Raw genomic sequence first — 25,221 nt, 5'->3', positions numbered from 1 at the left:
TAAACATATAATAATAAGTATCTATCTACTGATGTTCAACCAAATTGAGTTATTATTACGCGTGAAATAGCGCGCCTTACAATAGCACTCAAGCACCATGTATCTTAAGAGATTTGAAGATATTTTAATTTTGTACCTAAATACGTAACGCAAAAAGGATAGCAATTCTCATCGAGTAGATTTGGTTATCTGAAGTAGGCTAAGTGTCTTCACGATAGTACTACTGCAAATGCTCGTGGCATTTAGTGGCTAACTTCGAAAAGAGGGGGAGCTACAAGTCCTCACCAGTTTCCTCTCTTCTTGCTCCCTCTGCCACAGCTTGCGGAACTGGTTGGCCAGTTTCTCTCGTTCCTCATGTTCCTCCCTCTTCTTCGCCAAGGCTGCCAGCAGACGCCATTCCCGCTCCGGGATGGCGTCAAGAAGTTCTGTGTCCGTCTCATAGTCGTATGCGCGAATCAACTGCGATATGGAACTGGGTACTGAAACAAGGAATTTGGAATTTTATGATCAAGTAACCTAATCAAAATAAGTGTTTTGGGCTGTGTACGTAAATGTTTATATTTTTTGGATAATATAGGTGTGTTATTGACACACTGGACCCTAATTAGTTGTCATAAAGAAAGTCTAGCAAGAAAATACACGCATAGGTACTTATTTTCGAACCATCTTAAAGAAATCCTTTCCCAACACAATCGCACCTATGTACCTAAGTCCCTTCATTGACTTATGTAGTCATTTCTCCTACAGCTTAATCATAACTTCCCATTTTATAATTTCCTCACCACGGAAGGAAACGGTCCATTCATACATTGACAATGAAATCTTACCATTACTGCAGGCTGTTGGCGACCTCTTCCTCGGAGACAGGCCTCGGCGCGGACTCTCTGTTATTACTTTATAACAAAACACCATTATATCAACTTCCTCGGTTTGTTTCCAATGTGAGAAAAGTTATTGACAATTTCTTATTGTACTAATTGTGGTAGTCAAATGTTTTGGAGAGTATTTTGATGCTTTTTGATTTCGGAAAGAAAGAATCCTACCTGTTGAATTTTATCTACAGAGTAATGTTCTTTTATAACACTTTTATAACAAAGCTCGGTTTGATTGACAAGAGATGCTATCTATACGAATGTAAAAGTTAAATGCAATTGAGTAGACATAAAAGTAAACCATAAAACCTTTAAAGTACTTAGACACTGTGAATCAAGAAGAAAACAAAGACAGATTAGACGTGACGAAATTGCCAACCCATTTCTTTAGGCACATTCCCAGTACCTGGGACCTAGAGTGGTAGTCGTAAATAATTAGGTCTGTAGTAGGAAGTTTGAATTAGTTATAGGTAAATCTAAATATAGGAAATTTTAAAGCATATCAAGCTTATCTTAGTGATCGTTTACTCTGATGTCTTGTGTTAATCTTTCAAAATTAACGATGAAACTATTCCTCAACCTAGGGCATCTAAGCGTGGGATGTTAACGGGAATAGGTGTGAACATCCTCTAGGTGTAGATACGATCTGGCGCGGTCATCTGCCGCCAACCGTGATGATGCCATTAGCCCCCTGACTATACACTGTAACGTACTGTACCTATCTACCATGTTTATGTGTCTACATACAGCAAGTCTTTGTATAGGTAAAGTAGCATTCTAGCTTATTTTATTGTTTGACGATTATGGCTATTGCAGTCCCTTATTTCATCTTGAGATGGTTAAATTGAATATAAAAAAAAACCTATGAGTTAACAGCTTTTTAATAGCCGGTTTCTGAGGTAGGCAAAGGTGCTCATTTCTCCTTACCCAATCAATACATAGGCAAGCTTAAAACTGAATTTTAGTTTAGACACACGTACTTAGAAGTTGAAGGATATACTTAATGATAATGATGAAAGTTAGAAGCATGAGCCCAACACATTAGACCTACGGCAAAGAAGTGAGAATGCGCCCTTACTGCGTAGAACCTACGTAGTAGCTTATATGTAGATCTTTTTTAAACCTTGCCCTTGGCGTCGAGTCAAGGGTACACAAGCTACAAAAACAAACTACAGAAACAAATAAACTATTCAGACGGCTTCTTGCACTTTGAAAGCACTTTTTTCACTGAAACTTTCACATAATGCTTTATAGTTGTCGACTATAGACGACAGACTGGTGTTTCGTTGCTATGTTATATCGATTTAATGTTAACCCCTGCCAAGGTTAAAATGGGCATAGATAATAGTGTTTGTGTACCTAGGTATGTGTAGTTGCAGTTTGAAATACATATAGGATGAAAAATATGGAATGAAAATTACAAGGTCGTTGCATGAGACATTCAAGATGAAGTATGTTATTTTCTATCAAAGTTGAGGCTACGCCGACTGCTTTATTTCATGAAAGGTATTGTTAGGTACCAGTTTTATAAAGCATTGTATTTCCTCAAAAAGAGAACCTTGAACCTTAACTTTTCCTATTTAAAAATGTACCATGTTAAAATACCATTTATCAGTGAAAACTACCGCTGACTAATGCTGGAAACATTGATCCTCGCAAAAAAAATCAGTCTGTAATTATAAAGAAAAACTTTATAACAACATCTAAATAGATCGATAGATTCAATACTCAAATTAGTATAAAGCTGATGATAACATAGATCATCGGAAAAAAGAACTGCACTAGGAGGTATGTAAAGATATATTATAAGTACTTACGTACATAGTACACGCATTCATAGTTAAGGATTTAGTAAAACAATATAGCACGTTATCACCTTGAAGTGCACTTAAGTAGCTCATTATACAAAACAATAAACATTTTTCACGTCTGTTGGCGGATGTTAGACAATTATAATTTTTACTAACATTTTATTACTTCGAATGGCTAGTGACTTCCTGGCAATTTCCTTAATTATACTCTTTACGACACCACGGGCACGCGTCACGGTTTTATTATGTTCTACTATACTATATATAAGTATGGTTAGTTTTATATAAATTATTTTGAAATTGTTGTAAACAATATTAATAAAATGTAGGGCCATTTCATGGAAGCGCTGCAAAAGTAATGTTTATGTAACACAACGTAGGCATTTCAGGTAGTATTTGTAAGTATCGATCGACCCATACAGCAGCTGCACGTCCTAAGACGAAATATAAACTAGCCACCGAATCTACCTTTTTACCATTTGTAGACATAAACCTTTTTAAACTTTACATTTCCAAGGCATTGTATTTAGATTATTTCGCGCACATCAAACAGAAACATTGGTAGACACACAACATAAGAGAACATTATCAACGCTTATCTGTTTAGAAGATATCGCGAGTGATAACCGCCAGTTGAAAACACACCGCGGGACGGTGATGACGTCCGACATGGACAAAGATAAGCCGAAGCCTGCCATCAGACGACCTGATGTCCTGAAGAAACTCAACGCCGACAGTTTGTACATGATAGAGAGGGGTCTGCTCGGAGACCTGCCGGACAAACTCAAACCTCCCCCTCTCGTACCATCTCGAGCACAAGTCAACGAGCTCGCTGTAGCCAAACCCTCAGGACTTCTGTCGTCATGTCTGCCCATGCCAGAGTCACCAGTGTCGGAGCGAGTCACGTCATCCGACGAGGAAGGCACCTCGCCCCTGAAGAAATCATTCAGCTTCCGTGACAGGCTATCTAGAATAAGCTTCTTCAACAAAGACAAAGAAAAGGAAAAAGAAAAACCGAAATGGAAAACCATAGTGGAAGACGAGAAAAACGAAGAGCCGCCGGTAACACAGGGATCACCGAAGGCTACACCGAAGAGATCCGACACCAAGGCCGAACAAGATTACAAAATGAACAAACGATTTTGGTTTTTCAGAAGCAAGGAATTAGAAAAAAGAGAAAAAGGTCATAGACCTGTCTATACTCGAAGCAAAAGTTTTGAATTTCTTCCCAGATCTATTGAAGAACAAGATGAAGATTTGTCACCAAGGAAATTAAAGAAGAACCAATCGTACATGTTCGGCGGGAGCAGTGACACAATGGGCGACGCGTGGACGTCCAACGAAAGCCTCGAATATATAGCAAATGTTTACCACGACAGTGACGACGGAGTGTGCCTTAAAAGTATTAAAGAAATATCTTCTGACCTTTCCTACGACAATTCTAGTACATCAATGCAAACTTCTGGATCGAGTGTTAATAAAAAAGATATTTTGAAGTCGGAATCAGTTGAGAATGTCTTTAACGAATTCAAGAAAGCTGTGGAACTGTTTAGCGAGACGTATCTCAGTGACTGCGAGCCGTATACAAAGTCAAAGGATTTGACCATCAAGCAGAAAAGAAAGAGTTCGTCTTTCTCCACATTGCCGTCTCCTAAAGTGGTTCAAGTGAGTAAAGTTAGTGGGCCAAGTGAGGATTTCAAGAAAGAGTTATCTAGAGTGTTGAGTGTGAAACGTGAAGTGCGGACGGCCCGACGTGGTTCAGTGACGGACTGGTTCGTGCTGGAGGACCAGGCAGCCAGACAGACGCAGGAGGCCAACAGGTACAGGCGCGGCAAGAAGAAGGATGTCAACCGAGTTCGCAGAATCAGCTCCACGAAATATGTAAGTGCAACTCTTTATCTGATACGAGTAGATACGTTTTGCACTATGATAAGCACGTTTGAACGCTGATTAGCAATTATTATCTTTGTTGGGTGTTTTTTTGACATTGTTTTGTGTGTTTTTCGAAGTGAAAAGTTTAAAATTTTCAAGATAGTGAATGTGGCTATCCCAGGATATACCCAAGGATTTTTTACAATTAGCATTATTGTAAGCGTGTATATATTACTTGCAAAAACGTTGTTTTTTGAAACTTGATTATTTTCAAACAATAAAATAAACAAGTGCATTGCGATTTGCGTCATATACAATACACATAGTTATATATAAACTTAACTTAGAAGGAGTTTCACTAGCTGTGTTTACGAACATAATCAGAGCACCCGTTGGCCTATTTTACCAATTAGATTAGTGCTCTTATCGGCGTTTCCTCGATAGCGCGCCAAACAAGTGAGTCGATCGATAGCTAATGATTATGACTATGTACTGTTAGTTGTAGGCAGTAAATTCCGTTTCTATATCAGTGACTATTGAGTTTATAGACATGTGTGACTAATGAATGAACGCGACGAACGCCTCAAAAGTAAATATAAAATTACCTAGGGAAAGAGTAAAAATGTTCCTTATCACAAGGTTGAAAATATCACATTAGTACCGGTCAGCATTAAATTGACCTTATCATGAAATTTTCTATCTTATGTACTTTTTTGCCATGACCGGTTTCTGTATAAAACAGAAGATACGTCCTATGCTACCGCTACGTTATGTTGATGATGTTACTTTATCCAAGCTTTCCTCTGCAAATGAAACTTAAAGATACAAGCATGCAATGCAATATGCAATGTGCTTGCTTAAGAGAGCATGACTGGTTTTTGCAAAGGGGGAATCTGAAACCAGACAATAGGGAACTGAGCTGGATACGCTTTCGAGATTTTGTTACAAAGTGTCTTTAAGCACAAGTTCTAAGTTATTTTTCCACTAACTGCGGACTCTGTTGGACGGAGCAAAGTTATCAGTTTTTATAGAGGAGAGGTTGAATAGTGCTTATTGAAAAACATGAAGAAAATCTCACAGAGTTTTTAACCGACTTCTTCTCCTTTATATTCATTAATTTTTATATATTTTTTACATAGACGACTTTGTTATTTAGTTAATTATCAAGGAGGCAGCTCCTTTGGTGTACATACCTAATACAGGGATTTCTAATCCCAGTTACCATGTTACCATGAATGAAATAGGTCACAAAGTACTAAAATGAAAGAAAGAAACCATAACTTATTTGTACGTTACGAGGTACAAAGTCCATATTTTCATAAAACATCTATACGACTACGATTGGTCGGGTTCAATTTTATTATCTAATGATGAAATCAGAACGCGTTCCTCTCCAATTTGTCATTGATATTTGGTGATATTTGGCAATGTTTTCCTCACACATTGAAATGCCACCAGCCTTCAAATTGATAAAAACTTCAGCGCTGATAACGTACAAATGGATTAAAACGTAAAAATCGCGATATTTCAGTGGCGCCTAAATAAGGCCAATGTCGATGCAGTGTAGATACCTATGTTGGTTTTCTTTTATCAGGTTTGAATTTGTCAGAACTGTTTACATGTTTTAGTTCTAACCATGTTTCACTGATTTTGTGATATAATTACATAAGTATTATATTTTTGATTGGTAGGCGTTTTTGCCTGATTTTGTAGTTGTTCGGCTTTTTGCGCATCAAGTAAAGAAACATATGTACGAGTAGGTATGTACATAACAATGGTTTGGAACAAGTAGTAATTTAGCAAATTATAGTACAAAAATTTAAGTAATATATCTTTTAAATTGGAAGATTTTTGTTTACCTGATTGGGATGATACCTATTATAACTTTTCACTAAAATATTGAAAGAAAATCGAGGTAGGTAGGTATGCTACATACATACACAGTTATTCATAGATATGTATGACTATGACGAACCTTTGAACCCAAACTATGACGCTACAATTGTCAAAGTTACCAAGGTCATCAGTCAATAGACTAAATCTCAAGGTCAAATCTAGGCTTTGTAGTGTATAACGTATATTAGGCTTTGTCTAGTGACGTCACGCACGGTATGATAGTTATAGTAAAGGCTTATAGTGCTTAGCGAATTGATTTCGGTTCTGCGAATTGGGTAAAGGTTACAGTTCCACCGATTTTCGGTATTGTGATTCATACTAATGTTTCTCCTAGTCTGGCTAGCTCGTTCCTTGCATGCGATAATTTTTAGGGTTCCGTAACCAAAGGGTAAAACGAGACCCTATTGTTTTTTTAGAATGTCCACGACATTGTAACCTCCATTAAACAATTTGGGTGGAACCTGGTCGTTAGAGGTAAAATTATGACAATATTGAAAGCACTGTACCTACAAGTACATGATTTCCTTTATATTTTTATCAAAATAATGCTTTCACATCTTAGTTAATAATCATCATCATCCTCCGAGCTTTTTTCCCAACTATGTTGGGGTCGGCTTCCAGTCTAACCGGATTCAGCTCCACCTCAACCCAGTTACCCGGGCAACCCGATACCCCTTGGTTAGACTGGTGTCAGACTTACTGGCTTCTGACTACCCGTAACGACTGTCAAGGATATTCTTGAGAGGTTGGTTCTTTACCTACTAGGCCACCACGTCTTGCAAAAAGTAACAAATGACTGCGAGCATTTCTAAAATGTCCACGAAATTGTACCCTTCGAGAGCGAACAATGTTGATGGGAGGAACACATACTAAATGCAAATATTGAAGGCATTGTACAAGTATATGATTTCCTTTATATTCTTATCAAAATAATGCTTTCACATCTTAATAAATAAAAGATTATTAAAACCTTATTACTTTAATACTCGTTACAATTTCATTCGAGAACAATAGGTATTCAGATAAATAAGAGATATACATATTATATCTCTTGTTTTTTTATTATAGTTTTTCTTATTTTATTGCTGTAACACATCTAAGATTTCTTCTTACAATAGGCTAGTTTCCTAAAAAATAATAATTAGTCCGTCTTGTAGATTGTCCAAAATTAAGCGATACGTATTTTTTCTTTTTTAAATTGGATCAGAACTTGTTAAGATATAGCGTGTTAAAGTTGAGTGTGACGTCACAAGTTGCTACAATTTTCAGGACACTGTGACGTAAAAGGCCCCCACTCCTAATTTTTGAAGTGTATTATCTTTGTCATTTTATGTTTAATTAAAAAAAGAAAAAATACGTATCCAATATTTTTTGATTATCTAAAAAGCGGACTAAATATTATTTCATTATTTCGACCCTGGACACTACCCTATTGTTTTACAACGTCTGATAGCATAAATGGCCACCTGTGCAATATAGCAGATAGGTAAGTCAATTACGCGAATGCATTTACCATAACGAGCATAGATTATTGACATATTTCTAAACAACATCCTTACTGACTTAAGTATATGTTCCTAAGTTAAAGTTAGCTTATTTATATCTTTGTTACGCTTTCACTATAAAATAGCAGTAATAATTGAGCTGTCAGTGGTGGGGATAAGGGATACTATTGAGAGTTAAATCCCCTTTTAACCAACAAATACCGTAATTAAGGGTTCCCTTAAGAGCGTTTAGGGAACAGTTATTATAAATTTCGTTTTCATCAAAGTTTAATGCCCATTTTCACCAACAATCTCTTAATCTAAGTGCCACTTAGAATAAGGGCTCTCCCAATTTTGACATAAATAACTATGGATAAGGAATACATAAACTTTGGTGAAAACGAAATTCTTATTAAGTGTTCCGTAAATGCTCTTAGGGGATCCCTTAATTATGGTATTTGTTGGTGAAAATGGGCATAAGTGTCGCTTGTAACCTTTAAGTATAGGGGGAGCCCTTATTCTAAGTGACTCTTAGTTAGGGAAACATTAAGAGATTTTTGGTGAAATCGGGCATAAGCATTACACTACCGTTACTACTAAGTACGATTCTACATATAGGTATCTATATTTTTTAGTATCTTGGTTACCAATGGCAAGGCATAGCAAATTTTCTCACAGGAAAACCCGGGGAAACAGTTAGTTATTCATTTTATAATAATAAAGATTTTCTCAGAAATATAGATGCTAAGATACGAAAGTCGATATCAATAGTATGTGAGCTATCGGCTATCAGCAATTATCTATCGAAAGAGATTCACGATACCACGCGTCAGCTGATTGCACGTTTTCAACACAAAACGAATGGCTATGGAAACTGCGCACTGGCAGCAAATAATGTCATTGTGCAACGCCAGAGCAATTTAAATTAGGAACGAGAAACAAATGAGGTTTTAAGAATGTAATTAATTGCTTTTTTGTGTGCTGGTCTTGGAGTTTTTAAAGAAAATCTGGAACTGTTTTAATTTAATTTAAATTGAAATCTAGTTGATCATATGTAACCTTTTCTGTTTAAGTTTTGATATGAACATGGTAAATATCATTACTTTTAGACAATTTTACTGCTGCATATCTTCAGAGTTTACTATGAATAAAATCTAATATTAATGTAAAAAAAATACAAATCAAACTACAGCAGTAAAAGCGACATATCGTGATTTAGAAATCACTCGTATCAAAAACAGGGCGATCACTAATCAATTTAACCTTTTGACAGTAACTAATAAAGACAACAGACTCGGTCCACGTGCACTTATTTGGAACGAGACAATAATCACGACCCGGTTGCACTACTTATAATTAAATCATTCTATATAATTAAAATATACATTCTATGTAGTTAAATTTCAAACTTTCACGATTTGTACACATATTTATAAACAATCGGGACTTACATGCGATAAGTATACCTATTACTATAGTAAAGGTATGATACCTTTGTCCCATTGTTTATGGTTACTTAAACATCTGGCTAACATTTCTTTTATCAACTGTTTCTCTTTGATTAGGGTTGGCTTCCAGTCTAATTGGATACCCTTTTAAGCTACGTGGTGATCAGATGAATTTGAATATAAACTACTCAAAACAAAATAGGGCCCACCTTAATTTATGTTACTTTTTTGTTTAAAAATTACTCAATGGGCAATGATTAGTAAAATTAAGTATTGATTTGTGAAGTAGACATGTTTACGAGTCATTATTTATGATTCGAGCAACAATTTATGCGTTTGATTCAAGTGGTCAGGCAGAAAAAGTGAAGTGCTTGAAAAAACACAAAATGCACTCATTTCGTCACTTATGTTCTCAGTGTGACTCTAAGTTTTGTGGTTAGACGTTGCTTTCTTAAACTGTTTTGTTTGATTTCTGTCATAATCGTGGTCACTATGGCTAGTTCTCGACGTCATATGGACCTGGAAACTGCTGCAAGAGCAGTTGCACTGCTTCAGGAGGGACAGTCCCAGAGATCAGTAGCAATACATATCGGAGTGTCGCGAAGAGCTATCAGAAACGTGTGGGAGCGCTACCAGGAAACCGGGAGTGTAGCTAGGAGACCTGGAACGGGAAGAACTAGAGCCACAACTGCACATGAAGACCGGTATATACGGTTAACTGCACGTCGGGTGCGAACTTTGACCGCCCGGGCCGTACAAACCCGACTGCGGCAATCGACAGGTACCCAAGTCAGTGACCAAACTATCCGAAATCGACTCCACGAAGATGGTCAACGTTCCAGAGTACGAGCAGTTCGACTCAAACTGACTAGGGCTCATCGTGCAGCACGTTAAAGGTTCGCTCGGGAACATTTGGTCTGGACCATGGAGAACTGGAGCTCGGTTCTTTTTACAGACGAATGTAAGGTCAAGTTTTACAGTGACGACAAACGAATACGCGTGTGGCGAAAACAAGGCGAACGATTTTCAGAACCTTGCATCCATGGAACAGATCGTTTTGGGGGTCCAAGTGTTATGGTGTGGGGTGGGATTAGCATGATGGGCAAAACAGAGCTTGTAATTCTGGAGGAAGGTTCTGTAACAGCCTCCAGGTACGTTGAGCGAGTCATCCAACCTCACGTCATCCCATTTTCACAAAGAGTGGGTGCTGGTTTCGTGTTAATGCAGGATAATGCTCGTCCCCATACGGCTCGCATCACATAAAGAGCACTTTCTGAAGCCAACATTTCTGTTTTGCCATGGCCTGCAATGAGCCCCGACCTCAATTCCATTGAACATTTATGGGATCAACTGAAAAGAAGCCTCAAGGAGAACCATAGCCAGTTGAACAGTCAACAGGAGCTCATAACCGTGTACCAGATAGGCTCAGAGAGTGCATTCGGAGTAGAGGAGGCCCTACTTGTTACTAACAAAAACATTGCTCAAGCATTATTTGCAAAAAAAAATGTGAGGTTGAGTTTACTGTGCTCATTATTTTGTTGCAATTTCCCTAAAAAGTGATTTTTGTGTGTATTTTTTAAGAAAATAAACATTTTGATTAATGATTATGCTGAAAAAGTTTATTTATACCTAGCCTAAGCGCATCTAACCAAAAATAACAAATAAGTATGACTACTTTGTAACCACAGCCTAAACATGTAGTGGGCCCTATTTTGTTTTGAGTAGTTTAGGTAATGGGGTCCAGTATAAAAAAAAATATGAACTTTTCAAAGACGAAACTATATTCGCCCTCAAATAATTTAAATAAAACCACTTTAAATATCTGGATATATGTATAATGACGGCAGATAATTGCATAATACAAACTTATATAAACAAAAATATGAATGTTATTACACCTGGAAGTGCGTTAACGAGCACCGGAAAGGACACCAGTGTGAAAGTAAGTGCTCTTCATTCAAAACGACAACGGAAACAGATCGTAATCAAATAAAAAACAAGTTTTATAAACATTCAATTCAATTAAGTAAACATACATTATAACAACGTTATGTAATAAAGGTGGTAGGTACATGTTAAACCTTTCAGTACGTCATAATGAGATGATGTATCCTCTGTGATTGTCTATCTTTCTGTGTTCATGAAAGCCTTAAAAACGACAAAATTTTGTCTAATAGTCATTAGATTGAGTTCTTAAATGTCTAGATTTTTCCAACTTAGTATGATGGGGCTTTCAGTCTAACTAGATGCAGCAGCTAAGTACCATTGCTTACATGGAGCGACTGGTAATGTTACTAAGAGTGCCTGGATGGTAAAGGAGGAATAAGGCCCAGGATCAATTACTGCGTCGCATGTTATGCGGGGCAGTGTTATCCAAATGGAACTTCCCTGTAACAGCAGAGATTATTGATCTGTGCACCATCGTATTACATGATACGGATGGTCTGTCGTTCGATAGCAGTTCAGCTACACTGGTGTGTGAAAATGTACATGCAAAGCTGAAAGCACATTGTCTTTGTATGCGTAAACTCGTAGTGGTGAAGTCACCGAGACTTACAAAGATAATGGATCACTCGCTTTCGTGAAATAAAACATCATAATCATAAGGCTCCAAGACTTCCAAAGTACCTTACATTTGTGTTTACACACGTGAAGTTACATAAAAGTGCAAACAGCAAACTTTCACAATAACAAAATTCCGAACTAAATCTGGGATCTATAATGGTCACTTACGGCTGACATTTACTAGTATCGGCATACAAGTGCCTGCGCGTTGAGGTCGTGGGATCAAACGGTGCCATTTGACTCGGCTCCGCTTGTCTGTGCTAGCTATGTCCGGTTGGGTACGGAGAATGAGTCAATGGAGTGAATAGTGAGATGATCGTCAGAACTGTCACTGTCACTTATGGAGAACATAATGATGGAGGACCTGTAGGGCTCAGAAAAGCCTGCAAATCTATGTATTTTATATTTTAAGAGTATTCGGATATGGTCATTCTGATAAGAAAGTGATGGCTCATGATTGAAAAGAAGTGTCAGTGAAAATAGCAAAATCAAAATCTGAAGACGATAGATGTCAGAGATATTTCTAGCTGTATTAAAAATTGAGTGAAATGTCGAGGTACATACAATGTCCTGTCCAAAGCTATGAAGGCATCTCACTCACATGCATTATAAAGTCGTCCAAATAATCGCCACACCTGATAATCCTCCATTATTCATACTCTATGATCACAGGAACGCCACGCCCTATGTTGTAACAATCTGTGATCGTTAGCAAAGGGCATGCTGTAATGTGTGACAGTTGCAATAGTTCCCAATACACGGCAAAATAACTTCACGAAACTATGAATAAAACATATAAAACTTTACACAAATGCAGTTTAAAAACTTGGTTTTTAAACTATCTCGTCTTATTACAAATGTTTGATTGACATGCTTATTCCGAAACGCCAGTTAGCCAAGACGTAATTAAGTCTTTCTGTCTCTTTAATTTAAGTTAAATGACAGTTGTAACAAGATAATTAACTTCATTTACCGACGTTTCATAATAGGGGCTTTAAATGGTCGGATATCTCAATCTAAACTAAATACTAGTGTTTTTAGTATGGACTGTTGAATTTATGTATGCGACGTTCCTGTAAGCGACTGGCTTGAAGTGGTCTATTAGACAGATCGGACCGTGGAGAAAAAAAATTACGAGTGGAGATGTCATAACGGAAAATCGAAGAAAGTAGCGTCTACAAAGTGCGGGTGTTCGTGGGACGAGAAATACAGGCCTTCATTGGAACCCGCCCATTTTTTGTAAAACCAAAATTGTTTGACAATATGTCAAAGAGCCCGAACGCCTCGGTAGGTAGTTATAACTTGTAAATGATCGCTTTGGTCACGCCCACCCTACGTATTTGACCTAGACCTGCCTGCCTTATTCCATCTCCGCTCATCTTTCTTTACTCCGAGGCCGGGACCAACACATTGCCTAATTAATTAGGATCGGATCTCGTTACTAAATAAATCAGGATAAAAGATTCAGGCCAATTAGTTAGGAGCGCTAATTTGTGATTGATTGAAGATTGTCTTTTACGATAAATGTTCAGTCTAGGCTGAAATATACGGGTTTTATCTTTTTCAATGGTACTAAATATGTAATATCCTTAAACATAACCCGTCTTACCACAAAAACTTTTAACGTCAGTTTAAGCCTTGTCTAAAAAAATGTCAAATTATGACGTTGACATATGGTTCATTTTGCAGCCAAAATTTTATTAGACAAGTGTAAAACAGGGTTTAAAGTTTTTGTAGTAAGGCCCAACATGTTTAACGTAACGGATTTTACTGCGAAATGAAATTATTTACCTAATCCAGTACATACAAACACCGTCATAAAAATATCAGAGGTACCTGCTAAAAACGAAAGCAAAACTACCATTAAACAAATTACCCTATAACTATAGACTATAAAACATTATTATGATTATGACCCATCCGCCATCGCATCGGCACATGCATAACAAACAATGCGCTGGTATCTGCGCAAACGCAGCGGACGGTGAAAGGCGACAGCGTTACGCCCTGAATGGTGCTCGCGGCGGGCGGTTTCGCTTTTACTAGTAGGCTTTTGGTACTGGAATACCTATGTATGATAGTACCTGGTTCTTGGATACCTAGGTATTTTATGGTTGTATTGGAAGAAATTGATGGGACTTAGGATGGGAAATTGAAGTTGAGAAGGAAGATTTGTTTTATGCTAGAGAGACCTTCCATTACTATGTTATTTTAGTTCCATGAAGGTTCAGTGATAACTGATAGCCCATTTTTTAACTATCGCTAGAATTTTCTGAACGTCTCACACTAAGGAATAAAACAAAAGAAGTGCGAGCAGTCCTAATAAAGTGATGATGTAGTACTTTATCTAACTACTAACTTACTAAAGTAATCCAGAATCTAGACCGTAAGAGACTTCAAGCATGAAACATGAGTATAAGCTTACAACCATTGATACTAATTTTAATTCTGCCATCAATTACAGATACCTACATAGATTAACAGAACAGTGTAAATCAGAAAGTTTATTATACCATCAAACACACAATTTGATTCACAACCGTCGCATTGTCACCACTAATAACACAATGGTAAGGTACAACGCAGTTAATTTAGTAGAAAAGTACCAATTAAGTGAGTAACAGACCCTCACCACGGGGTCTACAAGCGTAACTAAGTGTCGGTGCTCAAATATCTAGGCTAGAAAGCTATTGTAGGTAGAATCTAGTGTATATAGCCTGACGTTGATTAACTAGATTAGTGCAGCACTAGCTGTTGTTTGTGGGCGTCCTGAAAGAATTATTTAATGGACCAGGATTGAATATAGCTTATGATATTTACAAGTAGTAGTAAGTGTAGTTTTCTATTAGTGAAAGAATTGTCAAAATCGGTTCAGTGGATTCAGAGATTACTCCCTACAAAATGTCAGACACAAAACTTTACTTCGATCCAAATACGTGTTCTGAAACTAATTTTAGCTGTTTACTTCGACAGAAAAACAGATTACTTAGTTCAGATTACAAGAGTTACTTCGGCAAATAACTTTAGTGAGGAACCTAGGATTTATAGTTGCAAAATGTTTTCGTATTAGGTGTGGTCTCCTAGATATATTTAATGAGGACTCCATTTTAGCTTTTCATCAAGTCTAGTAAGTTACTGTGAGCATTTTTCTGTCAATATGCAGCCGTCTGGCCGTCAGTCTAATCTTAGCACTATTTACAACCCAGTCATGTGGTTCAACTATTAATCTTAATTAACAATATGACAATGTTTTGCTATGTTACGCGTGGATGCCGTCGTGTAATCTTTTTGATTAACTGTTGATTAATAGACCACAGTCTCTGTACAACTTTTTGTGTTCATTCTGAACTGCAGCTGTCATTTAGTGACGCGGTGAGAGATATTGCTCATTTACTTTCTTTAGCTCATTTGTTTTACCGTGTTCACTATTTTTTTAAAGATGCGTTACACCTGTACCGTGTACAATATTTTTTTAAGATACGTTTCACCATGTAGGTATGTATGTATCTATCGTCCAAACAGACTTGTTATTTAAAGACTACGAGATTATTACTGAATAAGTTTAATTACAATGTAAGAACTTAAAAAATTCACAGCGCCAGAATTAAACTTTTGATGCGTAGCATATAAACGGGTTGCTTAACTATTCTGAATTACTTTCGATTGTGTACCATGACTCATTTCTATTGTTCTTTAATTGAGTAAGAATATACATATGTATACTAACTATAGACAATATAAGAAGTATTTTATCACAAACCAAACTTTCGTAGCGTAATCTGCCCTGTACACTATGCAGCTACCAATACAAATTCTAAATTGGAACGTGAGAAACCTTCACCAACAGGCGTCCCAATTTGCACCTAAGTATCTGAATTGCATCTAAGTACCTGCTTTGCACTTTAGCACCTAAGCACTAGCACTAAATTCTAAATGTCAAGTAGGACTTGAACAGCGCTTGAATCAAGAAACTTGAAACCAGAATTTCTCGAAATTGGATGACAGATAAATCGTAGGTAAAATTATTGCAATTATTGTATTATTTCCTTAGTTTAGTCAATAGAATTTATGACAAAAGATGCATTATAAATATAACGAGCTCCTATCTAAAGTAAATATGTACAGTGATATCATAGAATAGAACGTAAATATGTGTGATAGATATGATAATTTACAAATGACTATAAAATGAAGTGGGCTATAAATAATAGTGGTTTTACAATGAGTATAGTCGGTCCATTTTTTTATTCCTTATCCTCTTGATAAAGAGGCGGTAAAGTGTTAATACGGGAGAGTAGTGGTCAGTTTCTGAGTATACCTAGCTACATCATACATGTTTATTTTTAAAGGATAATGAATAGATACGCCGCCAATTTTTGATTTATTTCTTGACGCTCCTTGAACCTTCCTACATATAGATATAGAGCTTAGAAAGAGCGCAAGACTTACCAAGTTACTACTTAACTACCAAGTTAAAACTAGCCGATAACGTTAGCACATCGGAGATTAACAATTTAATGTCAATGTATATTTACAAGTTGATGTGAAGGTGAAAGTCGCAATCTTAGCGGATGAGGATGGATCGTGATGTAGAGAACGCTTGTATTTCGCACAGTTGTTTGTGAGGGAGGGACGTTGTTATTTTGAATTTATTAATAAAACATTAGCATTTATTCAAATCATGTTTGTTTGCAAGTACTTATATCAAAATTCGAAAAATATAATCTGCAGAAAAAAGATACTTTTGTAAAAGTCAAAAAATTGTTCGAGACTGTCACAAGATGCGACTCCATGGATACCTTATTATGGACGAAAGTCATAATGTTTTATCTCCTTCTATCATTTATCATCTTTCCTATAACAAAACGTAACGATGATTACACAATATCAGATAAAAATGGCAACAATCGATTTACACTCTATGCTCTCGATTACAAAACATCGATTAAACACTGGCCAGTCATTCGCGTCACTACGGATATTCATAAATGGAAGACAATACCAGCGCGCGTAGAAAGGCGGGAAACGTTACATGTTCTGAAAGCGACAGTGACAGTGACAAACAGCTGATGATGACATGTGTCACATTTGGTTGCGTTCGGATATGCTATGTAAGTTTTAGGATATTTTTAGACTGCGATATAGGTTGGGTCAAGTGTAGGAAAGTCTCTTATTTGAAAATAACAAGCGTGGTTCTCAGTGTGAAAGGAGGCCTGTGCCCAGCAGTGGGACGATAAAAAGGCTGTAACAGTAACATTAAATACTGTTACTAGACAATATCTGATAATTATTAGAATTCCCCCGTTTCCCGTTTTCTAATCGACAACCAGTAATTATTTTCTAAGATATTCAATCAACACTCTATAGTGTAAATTAATTTCATTTATGAATGCATGCAGAGTGGAAGCGGTTATATGCAAATGCAACCGCACACCGCACGCATAATAAATGCATTTGCAAGTTTTACTCTGAATCTAACATGGATCGATAGGCGGGAAAACTTATGATTTATTTTATGCTGTGTTGTTACGGTTTTTATAAATAATGCATTGTACAACAGTGCATAATTTTACTTCTTGTATATTTACTCAATATTTTATCCTATGTCTTAGAAGGACCAAAAATTAAAGGTATCTAGGTTTGATTTAATACACAAAGTTCAATTGGGCTTTCTCATTACTAAATAGGCCTTAATTCAGGCAATTATGTAGAGCCTTAATGAAGATTTTTAGCTCGGACCTAATTAATGAACATCATTAATCTTTCACACAGATTTTTCTATAGGCATGAAAAGTTATTGTATAACGTCATATACATAAAACTACATGTATAATCAATATTTACTGTTCCACATATGATAGGTGAGACTTTTAACACTTCGCTGCTAACAAAGATGCGATTCTAATGGACACACTCAGAGACATTTAATGGTTACTTAAGCCGTTCCTTAGTGCAGAATTTCTATGATAATCTGTCACTAAGGAGTGACTTAAGTAATCATTAAATGTCTCTGAGTGCGGGGGTAAGTGTATGCGCGCGCATTATTGCAACTGTTGTTTACTATTACACAAATATCGCTTTACTATGAGAGAACTATTTGAACTATTTAGATATTGTATTACAATAGATTAGTGTTGTATGAGTAGTGTTATCTAGTGTAATATGATGCCATTAGTCCCACGGGAAAGCGAACATTCCGGAGTAAACGGTGAGAGCTGTTTATTAATATAAAGTACACAAGTAAATGGAATATTTTGAAAGAAAATTTTATAGGAAGGTACCTAATTCGCAAGTTAAATTCTATTGTAGATACCTATTAATGAAAACTTTTCGTCTATAGTCTAACAAGATCAAATATAATTAGCAAAAACAATCCTGCTTGGCAATCGGGCGAAAGAAAACATACGCTCTGACTCCGACTAAAGAAAGAAAGAAAGAAAATAAATTTTATCGTGCACCAATAGACGCATACCCATACTTAAAATTAGGCACATTATACAAAAATAATAATAGAAGGGGAAAATATGCGCGCCTACAATAATCTACTTCATAAACTCGTAAAAAACCTGTCCCTACTATTAGAATCAAAGAAAGTAAATGCATCGTCCTGCAGTGCTGACATAATGGCGTAATCATCAGTAATCACCTTCCTTACTAATGTCATTCGTAATACCAGACGCGTGAGTTCTACTTTTCTCACATTTCCAACACGTATAAAAAACTATGCCATCATTAAAATCACATAATGTATGCAATGCAACGTAATCTATAGTCTAAGTGCGAAGACTGTGTTGCCAGACCTGAGAGCCGGAAGAATATATTTGAGTTGACACAATTTATGTAAAGAAAGATACGGAAAGCTGCGAACGTTGAGAAAAAGATGTCCCGCACAGAAATACGTGGAAGGACAGGATATGGAAAGCGGACCCCGTCATGCGATGGGATTAACGTTAGGAGAAGATTAAGACAAGTTAGAAGGCTGTGTATTTGCGAGTTTAATATCCCAAATAATATGGTAGATATAAAATAGAACTGCATGAACTATGAGAAGTCCTAGTTCAATATTTTCCGACAAAAAATAGCCATACTGGCGTTTTAGCTGACCTCTACTATGTATAATGAGAACCCTGAGTGCCACCACCAATGTAATAGATAATTGAGTAGCCTCACTCAGTGCAACAGAAGAGCATAGTTAATGCCTATCTAACTTCTCAAAAAGTCTCACAGACATCAACAAACAAAAAAAAGCGACAAAATCGCAAGTTTTTCACGCTAGCAACATCGAGTATCTTGCAACAATAACGTGAAAGTAAAAGCCGGTAAGTCGTGTGATCTAGTCACGGCGACACGATACGATATCACGAAGCAACCATTGGCATAAAGTTGGGTACAGACTAGGCGTTCAATGTACGCGTACACGCATTGAGTGGACTCGACGTACACGCGTACACTTAGAGGTAGCTGTATATGTGAGCATGAACGACTGCGCGGACATTGGGGCACCTGGCATGTACAAAGCTCAAAAACGGTGTGACGGCAATACTACTAATTATAATAGTTCCTCTTTTTACGACGATCTGACAATAGTTTTTTGACCGAGATTTTTTAGGACGTGTGCGTTGCACTATTGCTTTCAGTGTATTCTATTTTTTTCCTACAAAAAATCGGTCACCGATTATCGGATGTGGGCGTTATGTTATGTCTAATAACATAATTGACATTTGATTTAAATTAGGCCATTATGGCCTAGTTTAAAATGAGATACGAGAAATTGGTCACCCTATTGGTAAATCGACTGTTTATAACGATCGTGCTCGATAAAAATGGCCGATAAATACACACAATATGTGTCGTGTTTGCCCTCCAATTGTATGTGTATTTACTATTACCGGCGCACACGACGAGTTGATGTTCAGTCTGATGCCTGTGCACGTGCGTCCGGGATGGAATAGCGCACGTGCATCGCCGTGCACCAACCGTGGAACAACTTGGTGATGAGCGGAGCGAGAGACGCAGCGATTTTAGAAACCGCTTTGGAAGATTTACAATTGAAGTCAAAATGCAGACCGGGGCTGCAGGATTGTTCGAAAGAGTTATCGTGGCCCTGGTACACAAAGGGACACGACGGGTTTTAGTCAGTAAAAGTCTGACACTCCCTCACGCTGCTTACCCAAAGCGGGAGGAGTCATTTGATGATTTCTTATTAAATAAAAAGGTCAAATGCAGAGAGATGTCTTTTGGATGATATACGATATTTTTGCTGACAGTATCTATCATGTTTTAGACCAGCCGTGATCTGCTAATAGTGATAAAAAGATGAGCCTCACACCCCCACACATAAGACACGTTCACGCCATGAAAGAGAATCAATCAAACACAAACAGATAGCAGAACTATTGTCATTTCCACACTACGATTTACTAAGATATGAGCGATTCATAATACTTACATGTATGTAAGAACAGATACAGAATCTAATCTTGTGTTGTGTCTTACGACATGTAACTAACATGGCAGATAAACGTTGATAAAGGTTAGCTCGTGTGCATAAATCAATTGTTCTTATAGCTGGTTTGGAGTTTTCGCATAATATTTAGTCGGTACATCGAACTATATGAAATTAAGGCAATTTAGGGCTAGTCCACTCTCATGTAACAATAATTCGCTTATTGCAACAAAATTTTCTTGAATTGCTCACGGCGATCCAGTGGCTCCAGTAGCTCAAATTATATACGCGATAATTTTGTCAGATACTAATCTTTTGCGATCAAGTTTTATAGAAGTTAATACCACAATATGAAAAGTCAAGAAATTGCTGAAATTTTTATAGTAGCACCTTTGGCAAGTAGAGCATTTTCAAAACACGATTGAGATTTAAGGGAAACTAAAATCGCTACTCTTGTCACTATGGTCCCAGCCACCACCAGTAGTCCAATTTGTATGAGCGCCGCCATGCGTGACATGCATACGAATAAGAAACCCCATTTATTAAGACTTTTATACACTTTTATATAAATGACAGGCTTTTTACAATCCCTCTATACAAAGGCAACTTAATTATCTTCAGAGTAAATGAACTTTAAATGTTGAGGTTAATTTATTACCGTTCATAATAGAAGCGTCCCTAATAGTTGAAGTTATTTAAAAACTAAATGATTATGTGCGTGTTTCGTGTTTGTTTCATGTATTTTTTTGCTAACTATGAACTTTTTTCTTCCTAAATAAGCGAGTTGACCTTTGCGTTCCGTGACTTGAAATTGATAATAATATTTTTATGTTCAGACTGTTAAATCTTATGAAAAAGGAAATAATCTCTTAGCTGTACGGTGTTATTCAAATAATTCAACATTTTTTTATTTTTTTTGACGACGTCAAAAATCATCAAATGACCCCTCCCTGTGGGTTAGCAGCGGAGAGGGAGTGTCAGACTCTTAACTACTAGTTAAAAACCGTCGTATTCCGTCGTAGGCCTTTTATGTACCAGGGCCGCGGTAACTCTTTCAAACAATCACGCAGCCAAAAGCTTCAAACCTGCCACCATTATTATCTCCAGTTCAATAGCATTAGGGGGTTGCATAGCTAAAAAAAACTTAACATGTAATCGTCCACGTAAACTAAGAATATCTATATCCATCTGATAGTATCCGCTATGCAGGTCAACTAATCAATTTGATCGCTATACGGTTTCAATTCAGAGGTGAAGGTCAATCTTCTAAGGCTTCCTATATTATAGTGATTGCTTATGTTTACGTCAAAGAAAATTAACTCAGTTTGGCAATGTGACGTCATTTGTGTACATAAAAAGTTGGTATTCTTTGAGTCTGCCGTCTAGACAGGATAAATATGGAATGATATGTACTAAAATGTTAGTAGATTTTGGTGAGCGTATCTACACAAATAAGTATTATGAAGCTGAAGAGCTTGTTTCCTTTGTTTTAATGTTAAGAGCTACTGGACCGATTTTATAAATGAATCAGGGCAGGCTAATAGGCTTTTTTTTTCCGACGTTAAAAATCATCAAATGACCCCGCCCGCTGTGGGTTAGCAGCGGTGAGGGAGTGTCAGACTCTTACTGACTAAGAACCGTCGTGTTCCGTCATAGGCCTTTTAGGCTAATAGGCTAAAGACTACTTTTTTACCCGTATCGGAGAATGGTGGTGGAAGCTAGTCTTTAATATTTGTTTTACAATTTATTTTACAGACCGTGTTGGATTTTATTTGACTGGTAAATCGTGTGTAAGTACGCAGATGAGTTTTTCAAAGCTGTTTACGTCTTATGAAATTACTTCATCTACTTCGGTTTTATTATTCTTTATACTTTTACTATCGGTAGTTTCACTGCACCTACGAACTTACCTACATATTTAAGTACATCAACTATTAGTGATGCAAGTATTTTTCTAATGGTTTCATACTATAACGTTAACCTACATACCTAATGACATTGTAATCGTACCGAGTAGGTTGAATCTATTGTACTTTTTAAACTATAAAATGAAAGTTATTCTTTAATACTTCGATTAAACACTATTCACATTAAACATATGCAAAGAGAAATGCATGATTTCTTAGAAAACTACACTCATATTATTGCTAGCATTTTGATGATTTTTGTAGCTTTCAAATTGCTTACGCATATAATTAAGTTTTACTTTTTTATGTGATTATATCAAAGCGGCATAGAACGGGTTGAACAGCCTAGATAGACGTTCTTATGTTCTAGCCTAATAGAATTAATGAGATTCGAAAATGTTTATAATTTTTTATTAAGCCTCTGAATTTTTTTTATCCCATTAGCATAAGTACGGAGGTACTTAATTAAAAGAAATTACATATCTTTGACTTACTTAAATAATGAACAGACAAATACATGCTCCCTTGAATCAACGTCAACATAGTTGAGAAAAGGCTAGACAAATGATAAAGATTTTACTGACGCACTCATATTTATAGAGCAAGTAACCCTTTCGAACAATTCCACAACCATATTACTCAGGCTGAAAAATATGTCATGACTTAAACAGTGAAAAAAGGAGTGATGACCTAAGGAAGTCGGTAGGAATAAAGCGATGACTTCAGATTAGGGGGGCGGGACATTCGCCATAGTTTAGATTGTGTGGGTGAACGGCAATGACACTGACCGAGACAAATCTGCAAGTAAGATGCGCCAAGAATGCTTTGTTTTGGAGAAACTGCTTTATGTACTTACTTTGGGACAAGCTTTAAAATGCAGAGCATCATCTGGCCTTTGTTTATAGTTCTAATGCTGAGTCTCGTTAAATTGAAACAAATCCAGATTGCCAGTTGCTATTAAGATCATTAGAAGTAAATATATCTAGATATGAAATTACATTAATGATATTGAAGAAACAAGCGCGCCAATCTCAGGAACTATGAATTCGAATTAAAAAAATCCTTTCAATGTGAGATAACCCATTTACCAAGGTAGGCTACTTTTTTTGGTGCATTCTTATGAAACATCTGATCAGATCTGATCGCGGAAGCTAGTCTATTCATACATAGAGTTACGAATATCATTGCAAGAACACACAGACGACCTGCAGAACAAGACTCAATAAACACATTACGTCTCAGATCTAGGAAGTAAAGATAGATTACAAGTAACTACATATTTCATATCATCTGCGGCCGATCAGTGTTCTACCTGTAAATTATATAAAACATACGTAATCGACTACAGACGTCCGTACGTCCATAATGTATTATCTTCTAGGGATTGTGGTGCAAATACAGTCATTAGTTGTAAGTAGGGAAGTAAGCCGATAGAAATACACTTACTAATTACTACAGGATGTTAAATTACGTTTGTGTGTTTATCGGAATTAGGTAGTCTATTCAAACCGCTCTATTCTCGATGACTTTAGGCCTTGTATTAAAAAAAAAAGGGAAAGCCCTGAAGATAACAAAATCTTAAAATGATTGTCCAATGAGGGTTTTCTAAAATGGCGTCCACCAGGTGGCGCACTGAGTCGTCAGGTCCAGGTAACTGTCAAAGTGCTTATCTTTACTATGAATAGTGAACGATTTTAGTGGTTTTTTTTATTTTATAATTAAAGCACTGCATTATTGTTTTACTATTGAGGTTGAGTAAATAAAAAAAACTAAATCATATTGTGTTAACAAATTTTTCAACTACCAGTGACTTTTGCACCCTCTCTCTTAGCTCAATTTTTAGTTCGGAAACCTTATTCTGACCGTAGTCCATAATAAAATCAATAACACTTCCAATATAACAGAATTTCAATAAACAATAAGTTCGGCACCTACAATTCCATACTATTTGACAGCTGTTTGGACCAGACGCATACGTGGCGCCACCCGGTGGCAGAAAAAATTTCAAAAACCCTCATTACCAACGATATGATGTAAATAAACATCTTGTCTGTCTTATTTACTTTTCTTGCCTTTTATGTAATTTTTAATGTACTTCCCAAAAAGAAAGAGGTTTTCAATTCGATTGCATACGTAATATTTTTGTTAGTTCGCCACACAAATTAAGGCAAAAACCTAATTAAGTTACCGTTACACTTGAACTGTTGCTTCCGAACAAATACATTTGGACCGATGACCGTGTTAATAGATTACACATCACACGTTTAAGATAAAAGTGTTGGACATGCGACAAATTTTGTAGTTTCATTGTTAGTCAGTCAACAATGAATGAAGTTAAATCTGGGGTACTGTAACAACCGGGTGACTGGATGAATTTGAGTTGTCCGTCCTTATATTAACTGACATGATTGCCTTCATTTAGTAGTTTAAATAATGATTATATACTGATATACTAAGCACTAATTTATGTCTTTGAGCCTAATTTCTACACGACCTGTCGAAGTGCTAAAGTGCCAACGTCCTGCCTGACCCCAATCTTTTATACATAGATCTATTTATTGGCTACCCACGCGAGTCAATTTACTTTATCTTCACATCTTTTTTCTCCCGATCCATCACTAGTCCATGTTCTGATTAATAAATTCGATGTATCTTCCACAAAAGGCTTCCCATATAGATAAAAGTTCACATAAACACATGAGTCACGATCGCCTAACTGTACAAAAACCAACAAACACGGTATTAATCTTTTATGAAATCACAATAGCACAAAATGTCCGACTCATCGCGTCATTCGATACTTCCGCTGAACCTTTTATTAAAGCCCCATCAGTTACTGCAGAAACTACAAATATAAAAACTGCTAGAGGAAAATAAGCTTTATCCCCTTCTAATAAGGGTCCTGAAATATATTAAAAAG

The 25,221-nt window shown here is 36.6% G+C and overlaps 2 protein-coding genes across 5 annotated transcripts in view; one reads left to right on the top strand and one right to left on the bottom strand.

The window, feature by feature from the left end:
• The window catches only part of LOC110377045 (trichohyalin), a 36,122-nt gene that overhangs the window by 2,497 nt on the left and 8,404 nt on the right, over window positions 1–25,221 (bottom strand). The window contains exons 1-3 of one of the 3 annotated variants that reach the window (XM_064040279.1): window positions 2,069–2,150; window positions 828–1,013; window positions 286–479 (exon numbers count right to left, since the gene is read on the bottom strand). In XM_064040279.1, the coding sequence (XP_063896349.1) occupies window positions 286–479; window positions 828–912 (279 nt within the window). In that variant the 5' untranslated portion in view covers window positions 913–1,013; window positions 2,069–2,150. Of the gene's footprint in view, window positions 1–285; window positions 480–827; window positions 1,014–2,045; window positions 2,151–25,221 lie in introns of those variants that run through there. The other 2 variants (XM_064040278.1, XM_064040280.1) reach the window with 2 other exon arrangements.
• Window positions 3,295–25,221, top strand: part of LOC110377044 (rho GTPase-activating protein 27) — a 123,246-nt gene continuing 101,319 nt past the window's right edge. For both annotated transcript variants that reach the window (XM_021335728.3, XM_021335726.3), the window contains exon 1: window positions 3,295–4,564. In XM_021335728.3, coding sequence (XP_021191403.3) covers window positions 3,341–4,564 — 1,224 coding nt within the window. In that variant the 5' untranslated portion in view covers window positions 3,295–3,340. The remainder of the gene's footprint in view (window positions 4,565–25,221) is intronic.

This window comes from Helicoverpa armigera, chromosome 22 (genome assembly GCF_030705265.1).
Source record: "Helicoverpa armigera isolate CAAS_96S chromosome 22, ASM3070526v1, whole genome shotgun sequence".
NCBI classification, from domain to species: Eukaryota; Metazoa; Arthropoda; class Insecta; order Lepidoptera; family Noctuidae; genus Helicoverpa; species Helicoverpa armigera.
The sequence above is the reverse complement of the archived record's forward strand: the minus strand, read 5'-3'. Positions and strand labels throughout refer to the sequence as shown.